Source organism: Arabidopsis lyrata, assembly GCF_000004255.2.
Source record: "Arabidopsis lyrata subsp. lyrata unplaced genomic scaffold ARALYscaffold_5, whole genome shotgun sequence".
Taxonomy (NCBI): Eukaryota; Viridiplantae; Streptophyta; class Magnoliopsida; order Brassicales; family Brassicaceae; genus Arabidopsis; species Arabidopsis lyrata.
The window spans coordinates 16,299,863-16,313,325 of record NW_003302551.1 but is presented as its reverse complement, the minus strand read 5'-3'; the positions used below and the strand labels follow the sequence as shown (position 1 = coordinate 16,313,325).

The window sequence follows — 13,463 nt, the reverse complement described above, 5'->3', positions numbered from 1 at the left end:
GAAATTGGATAATAATCTAAGAATAGTAAACGGGAAACACGTGGGCAATCTTTTAATGTGACGGTACTGAAAAAAGAAAATTCATGTTTCAGCTGATTTGATGATGTACGAAAATAAAAAAGATTTGCTTGTTTTGGTTTATTATGTAAATAGTTATTTTATACACTTGCAATCCCTGTTCTAAAAATCCCCGCCTAGCCCCGATTACTCCCCGCTTAATCGCTAGGCCCACCCTATCCGCCTCGATTAATGACTAATCCCCTAAAAAATCAGTAACCCGATTATTCTCCGCCTAATCCGATTACTTTCCGCCTAATCTTATATACCCCGATTATTTTTTAGATTGCAAGTATAAAAAAACTTTTTATTTTTGTTATTCAATCATTTGAATGGAGAGTTTGTGATGTTTTACAATAGCTTGTGTTCAAATTTTAATAAAAATCATAAATTTGTAATAAAAATCATAAATTTTTACAATATTGGATTAATATATTTTAAAAATATTAAAATAACCCTAAAACTAATCTCCGATTAATCCCCGATTTTAATCCGATTTTCCGATTAATCGCTAGGCCCATGCCGAACGCCCGACTAGCGCCTAGCGATTTTTAAAACAAGGCTTGCAATACATTATTAGAGCAGGGGATACATATAACATTCTTCCACAAAGAGCCAATAAATGCAACTATATCTGTACATGACAATCTATGCATGCTTTTGTAACCACACAAAGATTGTGTCCAGAAAAAAAACGAAGTAAGAAGCTTCATTTGGCTGTTCTTTTAACAAGAGAGATTCCACTTGGATCACCACCCCATTCCTCAAATATAACTAGAAGGTTCCCAAATGGTTTTAGCCATGAACGAGGCACATGGTACCTGAAACATTATTAAATCAATCATGTGAGTTAGATTTTTGAGCAAATAATAAGAACAAGAGAAAGATAGTGTTTTATTTTTCTTCTAACCATCTTTGTGAAGGTTCACCACAGTGACTGAGACATTTCTTCTCGTTGTAAATTCCAGCATAATTGCAGCGTCCGCAGTTCCCACGAGCCGTGTAGGCAGGCCAGTGGCGTCCAATGTTATGTCCATTTACCCAAACTTGACCTTTCCCCATTGTGTTCATGTCCAAAGCCAGTGGTTCGTTGCCTTTCGGTGTATCAAAAGAAGACTACATATAGAGACAACAAGAATCCGATATGAATTTATCTTATATTAGGTTCATAACTAAGTACAATAACATCCATAGTTCGAATTTATATATCACAAAATCCAGATTAAGAATGTTAGCTACATTCCTAACTAATGTGAATTATATGTTTTTAAGTGTTTTACACATGTATCAATAAACAAATCATATATAAACCTTTTAATTCATTTGCCATTTTTTTTTTAAATGCATCATTACAATTAACCAATAAATATTTACGTCTAGGTATATGAAAATATCATATAGTTTGACATTTAAACCATTTCATTTGTGTTTCGAAACACACATTTAAGCTTACAAGATCTCTTTTTAAGAAGATGTATGAGAGAATATTTCTTACCTTGTACCAGGTCAAGGGTTCCTTCTTGACCACGAATGATCCTTTTATCCACCATTTCACAGCTGAACTTCCAGCTATGGTATGAAAGCTCATAGCTTCACCTCTAATACCAATCTACTCATCACAAATAAAAAGAAGCACATTTAGTTTAGTATTGTTGTGGTTGGTAAAAATTAAAGTGTTTTTCATCAAACCCATGTTCAAGAGAACCTTGTAAGACCACTTCCATTTAGACATATCCCATGTCCCAGAGTTAACTCCCTTCAATGTGACTGGTCCTAGAACACCAGTATTCCAAGTCTCATAATGCACACCAGCGTTCTGCGAAAAAATAATGGAGATCACAAAACTTATGGTCTTTCCTATGCTAGATCCATATTTATTTACAATGTGAGATATTCTAACAGAAGCAAGATCATCACTAACCGGAAGACCCACTGCAGTACTTAGCAGAGCAAGTTTGTTGATACCAACACTCAATTTGATCTTTTGACTAAATGTGAGCTTTGAGTTGCTCAGTGCTCCATAGGAAGTTCCTAAAACAAAGAAAATAATGTTTTAAAACATTATACTTTTTTCCAAAAGGAGAGTTTGGCCTTCAAGTTTCTATGATTTTACCTGCAAGCAGGCCATTAACGAATACATGAAGAGCATGCCCAGCCGAAAAAATGGTAAGAAGAGGATCATCACCAGTCTTCAAAAAGCTCTCATCAGAACCAATAGTAATACTGAGAATAACCGCATATTCAACATAAAACAAACCCAAGTGTGATTAGTAAACAAGCAAGATATTGAGATTTCATCAGTAAAAGAGTTCAAAAATTACTTACTCCGTTAAATACCAGAAATAATCTGTTTTATCTCTGGTCATGCTTATTTGTTCCACAAGACCATCTTTAACAAATGTACCATCATCATTTGAAGAAGGGCTTCCTTCGTTGTACGATTCCCAGGAAAATTTCGTGCTAGTAGGAACCATCTTCATAAGTATGGTTGGTGCACGGATCTATATCACAAAAAAAAAAAAAAAACACATATATAAGTCAAGATCAACAAGGTCAAGACCGTCTTAAACTATTTGAAAGTCCTCTGTGAATCTTTAATTGAAAGTAAATTTTCAATGTGTTAAATAATGTTGCCATATATAAAAGTTAGGATATAAGCTTTTAGTTTATTAACCTTTGCAGTGTTGTAATACTCGGTTTTGCAGTCTGGTAAAATACTAACAGACCAAGGAGGCAAATCATACGGAAATCCCCTAAACATAATTCTTGCTGCAGAACTCGTGTCGTAGTTCGAGAGAAATGCAGCGCAAGAAGTCTTGGACTTGAACACATGAACCTGAAAACATAACAAAAACAAAATATGTATGAATCATTGAATCTTTATTTTATGCTTCTTATATATCTTCAATATTATTTCATTTCATTAATTTGCATACTTACTTCTTGTTTATCGCCGAGCGATGTGATGGTGGGATCAACGGAGACCAATGCAGGTTCACACAGCTTAATGACCTTATGTAACTCTTTCAAGTGACTATACTTGGGTTCTCTCAGTAATCCTTTTCACACACATACACACACAAACAAAAACGTTAGAGAATAGTCAATTAAATCGAATAGACAGCTGAGCAGAATTAATTACCATATTCGTCAAGAGGAGCATCGTAGTCATAGCTTGTGGCGATGAAAACACCGGCTGTTCTATCAAAGTTGGTCCCTCCATAATACTGTGACAGCATTTTCTTATTTAACTCTTAAATCATAAATTAATTTTATTCTATTTTTATATTTAATAAAATTATTAAAGTTACCATATAATAATTCAGAAAAGAACCACCGTTCTGTATGAAACGAGCCACGGAGAACGCAATGTCTTCGACTGGTCTATTTGGTATCGCACCTCCAAATTCCGTGAACCTAAGAATTTATCACGTACATATTACTATACTCTCTATTTTACAAAAGATTGATATATAAAGAAAACAAAAAGATGCATGAACCAAGTCGCCTTGGTCCAGTGGTAAAGGGAGGTAATTCCCGCCATCTGGGTTCGAGTAGCATTGGCCACCGGGGTTCGAGCAATTTAACATGGTTTCCCCGGACCCCAGGATTAGTCTTTGGGCCTAGAAAACCTTTAGGATCACCTGAGTTATCAAAAAAAAAAAAAAAAAAAAAGATGCATGATTCTGTATGAATTGAAATAGCTTTGTGACTTACCAACCAGTCCAGTTCTCTGTCCACAATTTCGGCTTGTTGTCTGAGTTTGGTTTGAAACCCTCACAGTAAAACCCATTGCATGTGTCTATCTGTTATATTTTTACTTCAACGTCAAATAAATTGGTAAAAACATTTAAATTATAAATAAAGTTGAAGAAAAATTGTCCCCACGGATTCTTTTTTGTTTTTTTGGCCGGTGCCTCTATGTAATTTAAATGGAAAAAAGACATCAAAGGCAAGCAAGTAAATGGGAAAACGATATTTTATTGTAACTATATACCGAAAGACAACAATGGCTAACAAGAAAAAGAGAATTTTGACTTAAAGATAAATTAAAGGCCAAAAAATTCAAAAGTTAACCCACCAAGGAAATAAGTAATGATTTTCAAATTATAAAATACATAAATGACAAAATAATAACAAACAAATATCTTCTTTCGCTTAAAGAATATCTAATTGCCGACAAAAGCAAAATTTGATCTGATAACAATGTATTGATTCTATCCGGATAAGCATATAAACCTAACCCCCACCCAACTTAAATGTAACCTTTATGAATTAACCATATAATATCGATTTAATGTTTTAAAAACCTTTCAAATCGATATAAATAGGTTGATAAAAAGCAGAATTCAAACGAAAATAGAAACTCTACCAAACTCAACCATACTAAGAATTTTGGCATTAAATTAATTAGGATGCTATCTAAACCAAGATTAACCAAAACCAAAATGGAACATCCTAATCAAGGGGTAAATAAAATAAGAAGAGAGGAAGGAAGGAAAAGAGAAAAATACAATGGGGTAAGGAGCATCCTCTTGCTTGCACATAATCCATGGGACACCTGTGGACAGTCCCAATGCCATTTCAGCTGTCCATTTTGAGTAAGCCTTTCCTGCTGCTCCCATCTCCCATTCCATTGGTCCATACTCATTCTCTATCTGTCCATTTTTATTCATTCACATTATTATAGTCTTTGTATCAAGTTAAACAACTAGGCAAAGAAGACACAAACCTGTGAGAGAATGATGGGTCCTCCTTGAGTCTCAAACAGCTTTTCTTCTTTCATCATATCCACTATCTTCTTTGTGAATCTTTGCATTGCAATCTTTTCAATCATCACATCAAGTTACATTTTGTAATTCTCAATTTTTTTATAAAAAAAATGAAAATTGAAGTTGGTTACTTCTAGAATTGTGTACCTTGAAAGGTTCATTATCTGTTCTGAAAACTATACCAGGAACATATTTGAGCCAAACCGGAAATCCCCTAAAATTAATACATAAATAAAATAGAAATAAATTTATATATACGTATAATATACACAGTTTCTGTTTATTATATTTACCCAAAATTCCACTCGGCACAAACATATGGACCAATTCTTAGATCAAGATATAGACCAGCTTGATGCACCAGTTTGGTGAATTTAACCAGATCATATCTGTCCTGAAAATAATACTGGAGCAAACAAATATACAGAGCATTAGAAACTAAAGAGTTTATATGACTTATGAGTCAAGTAATAAAATTGTTAAATTCCTTAAATTACATTTCCAGGAGAAGGTTCATGTCCATTCCAGAAAACATAAGTTTGTATAACATCCAAACCTCCTTCTTTGGCCTTCTTTATAAGATCAGGCCACATCTGCATAGAACAGAACATCCACAATTTTCTACTTTTAACTTCATATATACAAAACCAATGTAATTTTGTGATGAAATTGCCTATACTATATATTAGCAGATTACAGAAAAACCAAAAACCTATGTGCAGAAAATCAAAGCAATCATTTCAGAAATTCCAGAAGAAAATTTGTTCATAACCAAAAAAGTTTGCATGTAACTAAACAAAGATGTTAAAGAATAATTAGAGATTACCTCAGGAGTGCTTCTTGGATAGTGAATTGAACCGGAGATAAGGATCCTTCTCTGTCCATTGATGATTAAAGCTTTATGATCATAAGTGACCACTGCTTCAGTCGACCAAATCAACGATGAAAAACACAAAATTGCTAGAAAAATCCATGCTTTATCTCTAAAATGCATACCCATTTTCCCCTTCTTTAAATAACTCAACTTTTCTCTGTCTTTTTGTTTCTTTTTTAAAACTGGTAAAAAAGATTCTGCTGAAATTATCAGCTCTGTGATTGGAATGAATGAGAATCTAGAAGCTATATGTACATATATGTAAAGGCTGACTTATGTCACTGTACATATAGATAGATTATCGAATGCATATGAAATTGAGGAAAACTATAATGGGACCGATCTCTCTGCTTTTTTGAGCGGATGACATTAAAACTTGGTGCCCTACCAATTTAGGATTTTTCATATATCTTTTGATATTTTTTTTTGTTAAGTGTAGTATATATAAAAAAAAAACCGTTCTTTGATTAATATTTTGTTTTATCTATTTTTTTTTCCTTCACCTCTTTAAACATTTACTATGTTTGAATATATAGAAAGTAATATTTTCTTTTAGGCCTGGGAAAAAATTATGTAATCTAAAGTGGTGATCAACTCGGCAACTCCACTATTAATCTCTTTATGACTTACAACAGAGATGTCGGGCCTGATTGGCAAGTGCTTTAAAGTTTTTACAAAGCAAAAAAATTTCTAAAGATTTGAAATACATCCAATCAAGCTTTAGAAGCTTTGGCTTTCTTTTTTTTTCTCACATCCAAAATATTTCCTTAATTCATTTTTTGGGCTGTAGAAAGCATTTTTTTCTAAAGCACATAATTTTCAACTTTCCAAAATTTTAAATTCTACAGCCAAAATTCTACAGCAATAAAATCTACAGCCACAGCAAATAAACCTACAGTCATAATTCTACAGCAAAAAATGTAAAGCTACAGTTGTTACCAATCAGGCCCGTCATTTACGATTATGGTTCGGCGACATCACATTGTTGTCAGTCGCTATATGAATTAAAGAAAAATACGACACCTTTAAACACTATATAGTAAATGATTAAAGAGGGAAACCATGTATATGAACAGTTAATCGTGTAAGAAAAAACTCTGAAAAATAGGATACTGATCAGTGCAAGTTGTGTGGTTCGTGACTCTAAAGTAGGTAAAACATATTGAAGTTTACAAAGTAATTGCAATATAGATGATGGAGACTACTGGAGAGCTATACGTTCCAGGAAAAAAAAAGTTTGTTAAAAATGTTCCAGGAAATAAATAATAAGAAATCTTTTTAATTTAAAATGTAAATTGCATTAACAAATACTAAATTTTACGAGTAAGTTTGGTTTGTTCAAACAGTTATACCAATATTCTGGTATTAAATTTCTTATCGATTTAAAGTTAAAAACAAATATCTAACTATTGAGTCTCTTATAGTCTGCAATGACTAATTAATAGCAAAATGAAAGCATGATATTTAGTAACTATAAAGAGTTTTACTAAAATTCTGATATTCATATAGTACATTCTTCTGTGCAGGTATTTCAGACGTTAAGTTCGACTTTTATGGGTTGAAATATGCCGGCAATCAGCTCATTAAGGACTGGATCAGCCTAATAAACTTTTTGTGGTTATAGCTTATAAGTAAATCACCTTATTCGAGTTTGGGATATTTAAAGTTATTTCGAAGCAAATCGGATAATTGATAATGTGAATGCGATCGACAAAAACATAATAACTTCTTTTTAATAGATTGAATATATATATTTAACACAAAAGAAAGATCGAAAGTAATGCTAAAAAGGGTCAATTAGTTTTTTTTTTTTTTTTTTAGGGTCAACTAATTGGGTCGTCTGTGTCTAGTAACCCACGTATGTCTCTATCTGTATCGTTTTAATTCAAGGATAAGAACAGACAAGATTTGCCCAAAAAAATAATTTAAAAAAAAATAAAGAACAGACAAGACTTAACAAATTTTAATTTATTAATCATCATCAGTTCATCACACATGTTTTCAACAAGAAATGGTAGAAAACATTTACGTACTCTATTTTACGGGACATGAATGGTTAAGTAAACAACATTCACCAATATGGTAATTAGATTTGTGCATACCCACATTTAAGTACTGATGTTTTGTGATTTTGTTGGTTTAATCAACCTTATTGTTTACCACATCATTTTTCATGCATTTTGCATTCATATCATACTATAGATTTACTTGTCTCGTTTGTCCCAAAAAAGAAAAGGAAAAAAAAAAAAAAAAGGGAAAAGCTAGACTACTTGTCTAGGTTTCTACCAAAGAGTACCACTTACATTTTCTATTTTGTCTCTATTAATTAAATTTAATTGGGAGATGTGTTTTAGTCAAGTGGTTTAGTCCATTTGACTCCGTCTTCTCCACCGGAATTCGACTCCAGTAAGTCGCGTTACCCTGCGTAGTAGGAATTGGCTATGGATCGGGTCTTGTCGATCCAAAGATGTTAAAAGAAAAAAATTTAATTATATGGTAATTATTTTATTTTATTAACAAATTTTGAATTAAAATATAATTCGTCTTTATGCTCCACAAAAGTAAATCGTTTGGGGCTTACAAAATCTCCTTTTTAGGCTTGTAAATATAATGGGCCCATGAACGCTCAGATAGCCCAACCCAGATAATATGAACATTTGCTACATTGAGATTATATTGCAACCATATAATGTCACTAATCAAGCCATCAGATTTGGTGCGTTTAACTGTTTAAGAGATTAAATGGTTGACGTAAAGTTTTTTTTTTTTCTTTTTAAGTTTTAACATTAACAAAAAGTTTATCTTAAGCAATATTGCCGAATTGTAAACGGACCTCTTCTAAGTCAATTAAAAGGGATGAATCATGTGATCCCCCTTATTTATTTATTTCTTGAATTGGTGTTTTCAATCAATATCTCTTGCCAAATATAACTACATCTTAATAGTAATAAAAGAAAAATGAAAATAGTGGACTTGGTGATAATTGAGTTATTTTTATACTTCGCCAAAACATTCTTATTATTCGAATATGAGTCAAAAGTTTTAGGATTGGATGTGGAGTGGAACTTTGGTATATAATATGGCATATGCTATTTCCATTTCAATATCCAAACGAAAAGAAAAAGTCAATCGTCCGTACACGGCTTATCAAAAAATACGTAACACATAAATCATTTATTCGTATTTTCTATTTGTAATTAGGAAAAGATCCATAAAGCATATTCGTTAGGACCCTATTAACTAAGCAACGTGGCCACTGGCCAGATGACATGATTCATGTTATTCATCTTCGCACGTTCCATCGGATTACTTGTTTTACTCTTTCTCGTCTTCCTTACTTGTTCATTGTTTGACACATGGCCATCATTCGGTGGTTAAATGATCTCGCCGTTGATTACGAAACACATGAAAATATTTAATTGTTGTTTTTTGCCTACCATAACTAGAGTAATATCGTGAAATAATGTACACTTTGGATTAATTTATATTGTTTCTCGATCACCGGCCACTACCATTAATATTATAATTAGATAACCGAGATAAGACAACTCCTACATTATAATCCAATAAATACACATGCTCAAAAAAAATTCGAGCTTCATTTTTTTTGTTATACAATTTTTTCGAGACACTAATTAAAAATGTGACTAATAAAAACAGAAAACAGGTGCTTGCTTTGCTCATTCACATGAAGCTGAATAATCTTAGATATTAGATGGGAAATTGGCATGTCGTCAATTTCCATCACATCAAGATTTAAATTCAGTCGACCAAACAACCCAAAAAAAAAACATTATAGTAAAGTCTAATAGGAAAACGATTTATTGAATGGTACCATATCACTCGTTTATGGTCTTGAGGCTTCTTCCTCAATGACCCAGTTGCCGACGTCGGAACTTAAAAAATGGACCCCTTTTTTCCTATTTCTATTTTTTATTATTCAACGTTTTCTTAAATTTCCTAGTTCCTTAATATATATATATAAAATTAAGTCCATAAAAAAAATTATGTCCATAATCTACACATTCTTAAACGATGTTAGTTACTATACATTGTTTCATTTTTTAACTTGTATTCAAAGTTACTTATTCAGTTCAACTTTCTGTTTTTTTGAGAAGTTTATTCTGTTTCACTTCGATTCATATATCGTAACTAATACATTTTCTATCCAATGTAACAACGTAATGACTTTCTTCAAACAGGCAAACAATTATCTTCTAATTATATTACAGACTTAGCGATATTATTAAAGAATAATTTGACACCATTGATACAATTTTCATACAGATATACGAATACACGGACGACACTTTATATTAAAATCTTCATATAATACGTCTCATTTTTTTTTCTAATTTCTAGGGTTCTTTATGGTTACGAAAACCTTATAATTAAACAATTCAAGCATTGACCTTCTAATTTGGTTATTTTTAAAATAATAGAAAGATAAAGAAAGCTGCAAGCAAACCTCACAGAAAGTATATATGACAGTTTTTTGAATTATAAATAAAAAAAGGAAATGAAGTAACTTGACGCGATGGCTAACGAGAGGGGTATAAAGTGTAAACACATCTGAAAACATCTACCGATCACTTCAATAATAATCAATTATTCTTCTCCAACTTTTACTCTTTAAACAAGAAAATGAAACTTCTTGGTCTCTTCTTTCTTAGTTTTACTCTCTTGTTCCTTTGTCCGTTCATATCTCAAGCCGATGTACCTGAACGTAGCCGCGAGCCGCCTCGTCCCATCGTCTTCGTCCATAATGACCGCTCCAAATTCGATCCGCAACAGGTTCTTTGATTTAACTAACTCTCTTTTTCAACAACTTCATATAATTTTCAAGTCAAAATTGTTCCTTGTGTTTTTAGTTCCAACTATTTTTCATCTTCCGTTGGTTATGGAATGTGAGATTTATAAGGACAACGTATTTGTATCCAGGTAGATTGAATGATGGATTCCTTTTCTCTCCTTGTTTTATGTCCTTAAAATCTATCACATATTCGTGTGTGTATGTTATTCATGACGAAAAAAGAAAAAACCTATCACATATTCATGTTATTTATTTTGCTACTTATAATGATGAATAAAACCCCATATTTTTTGTTGATTCTATTATGGCTTCTTTATACGTTATAAATCACTACTTTTTGTGATATTTTTATCTGTGTGCGGTGTGCCAGAAAAGACCGTACTTATCTTTAAGTTATGTGTTTATTCACTCGAAATTATTAATGATTATTTCTTATTAATCTACACATTTAATAAAATAAAGGTGCATGTATCATTGGCGGGTAAGGACCACATGAGAGTAACATTCATAACGGAAGACAACAAGGTGGAGTCGGTGGTGGAATACGGTAAACAACCAGGAAAGTACGATGGAAAAGCCACCGGAGAATGCACTTCTTACAAATACATTTTCTACAAATCCGGAAAAATCCACCACGTCAAGATTGGACCTCTCCAACCCAACACCACTTACTACTACCGTTGTGGCGGAAACGGCCCTGAATTTTCTTTCAAGACCCCTCCGTCAACTTTTCCGGTCGAGTTCGCAATCGTAGGTAAACTTCCTAAGACTTATATTTGAATTGGAGACTTTAGGAACTTTAGTGATCTTATGTTGGTTGAGTTTCATCTATAGATAATGAATTGTTGATGTTAATCCTAACGTACAAAACACTCAATCCATGACAAGTTGGGTTGGATCGGATCATGCATTTTCACACCACTATACTATTTGTTGGGATAAAATTTTCATGTCAAATTAATGTAAGACTGGTTTTTTATGTGATATTGAAGGCGACCTAGGCCAAACCGAATGGACAGCAGCAACATTATCTCAGATAAAGAGTCAAGACTACGACGTCTTTCTACTTCCTGGCGACCTCTCCTATGCTGACACTAGCCAGCCACTTTGGGACTCCTTTGGTCGCCTGGTGGAGCCACTCGCGAGCCAGCGTCCTTGGATGGTTACTGAAGGAAACCACGAGATCGAGTTCTTCCCAATCTTTGAACACACAACCTTCAAGTCATACAATGCCCGGTGGCTCATGCCTCACACCGAGAGCCTCTCTGACTCCAACCTGTACTACTCTTTTGACGTAGCCGGTGTCCACACCGTTATGCTTGGTTCTTACACCGACTTTGATTCTGATTCTGATCAGTATCAATGGCTCCAGGCCGATCTAGCAAAGGTTAGTTTTTCTAAATAATGCAACTTAAGTTGGAAAAATGCTTAACACATAATCATTTCATACCTTTCACACAAAAAAGATCGTTCTAAAGCTACTTTAATTTTTTTTTTTATATATATTAAAACACACACCGCTTTCAAATTTTAGGTGATTTTTCAAAAAAAAAAAAAAATCTACTTACAAAATTTAATCAAAGCTATTAATCTTAAGTTTAATTATGTAATATATTAAATAGAAACATATGGGTATATACATAAAACCTGATAGCCTGTGAAGAAGTTTCTTTCAAAAAAGTTTCAAGCATTCTTTGTTAAGATTTTTGTTTATCAGTAAATACATTTTACATGAAAAAGTCGAAAGGTTTTTTAACACAATGACCCATAATTATAAAATGTTACGTAAGAGTTCAATCTTGGGGTTTTTTTTGTATTGGAAAAAGGTTGACCGTAAAACGACGCCGTGGGTGGTGGTGTTGCTGCACGCTCCGTGGTACAACACGAACGAGGCACATGAAGGTGAAGGAGAGAGCATGAGGGTAGCTATGGAGTGTCTGCTCTTTAGTGCTCGAGTCGACGTCGTCTTTTCCGGACATGTTCATGCCTACGAACGTTTCGTAAGCCTCATCTTCGTTAATCTTTTTTTTTTTTTTTCTAATTGAAGATTTCATTAAATCATTATTGTACCATTTAATTAAGGATTAATTGATATCGAATTGATTGATGCAGAAACGTGTATATAACAACAAGGCCGACCCATGTGGGCCTATATACATTACCATCGGTGACGGAGGCAACCGAGAAGGCCTTGCTTTATCGTAAGTTACCTCCCATTATAAATCCAAATCTATAATTTCATATTTTCCCACCAATCTAAAGGTTATTGTTTAATAAATTTGATCATTTAAATGAATTCAATAAATTGATTGCAACCTGTTTTTTCTTTTCTTATAACTTAAATCATAGGTTCAAGAAGCCTCCTTCACCTTTATCGGAATACCGCGAATCGAGTTTTGGACATGGGAGATTGAAGGTTATGGACGGGAAACGAGCACATTGGTCATGGCATAGAAACAATGACTCGAACTCACTTCTTGCTGATGAAGTCTGGCTTGAGAGTCTTAGCACATCATCGTCATGTTGGCCTTCGAGTCGTTCCAGTGATGAGCTCTAAATCATCATACCAAAAAACGTTTTATACTTCTTTTGTTCATTGGATCGCTGGTAGAATAGCAAGGAACTACAAATATCATTTTGTCATTGGACCGGCATTGACTGGGGGAGCGAGTGTATTCAATCAAACATTTAGAATAATTTTGTGTTAAAATGAAAAATTTCATGTATATAAGTAATGTCTTCTATAACATATTATGATTGTAGAATGTTAAGAGTTAAAATTCTCTGTGAAAAGCAAGCTTAGTAATTTTAGATCTTGAATAAAAATTTGGTATATGCTGGATTTTAGAGGTGGGCATTGGGAGTAATCTGCTCCGTTTTTTCTAGATCGTTATTTTTTTTGTATGTACGCTCTGGAGTTTACCTGATATTTAGTCCAAACATGGAT

General features: G+C 33.2%; 2 protein-coding genes across 2 annotated transcripts; one reads left to right on the top strand and one right to left on the bottom strand.

Moving 5' to 3' along the window:
• Window positions 1–112: 112 nt before the first annotated feature.
• Window positions 113–5,972, bottom strand: LOC9313958 (beta-galactosidase 2). The gene is made up of 19 exons (XM_021025715.1): window positions 5,656–5,972; window positions 5,327–5,422; window positions 5,123–5,235; window positions 4,977–5,043; window positions 4,790–4,882; window positions 4,572–4,715; window positions 3,775–3,863; window positions 3,369–3,474; window positions 3,200–3,284; window positions 2,998–3,116; window positions 2,732–2,893; window positions 2,383–2,558; window positions 2,171–2,280; window positions 1,979–2,088; window positions 1,763–1,873; window positions 1,553–1,666; window positions 968–1,173; window positions 630–878; window positions 113–175 (listed from the first exon to the last, which is right to left on the bottom strand). The coding sequence occupies exons 1-18, from the start codon at window positions 5,827–5,829 to the stop codon at window positions 767–769; spliced, it is 2,187 nt and encodes a 728-aa protein (XP_020881374.1). The 5' UTR covers window positions 5,830–5,972; the 3' UTR covers window positions 113–175; window positions 630–766.
• A 4,171-nt stretch (window positions 5,973–10,143) lies between these two features.
• Window positions 10,144–13,361, top strand: LOC9313957 (purple acid phosphatase 22). Its single transcript, XM_002877843.2, has 6 exons — window positions 10,144–10,497; window positions 10,979–11,270; window positions 11,509–11,903; window positions 12,343–12,516; window positions 12,629–12,717; window positions 12,866–13,361. The coding sequence occupies exons 1-6, from the start codon at window positions 10,348–10,350 to the stop codon at window positions 13,071–13,073; spliced, it is 1,308 nt and encodes a 435-aa protein (XP_002877889.1). The 5' UTR covers window positions 10,144–10,347; the 3' UTR covers window positions 13,074–13,361.
• Window positions 13,362–13,463: the final 102 nt, after the last annotated feature.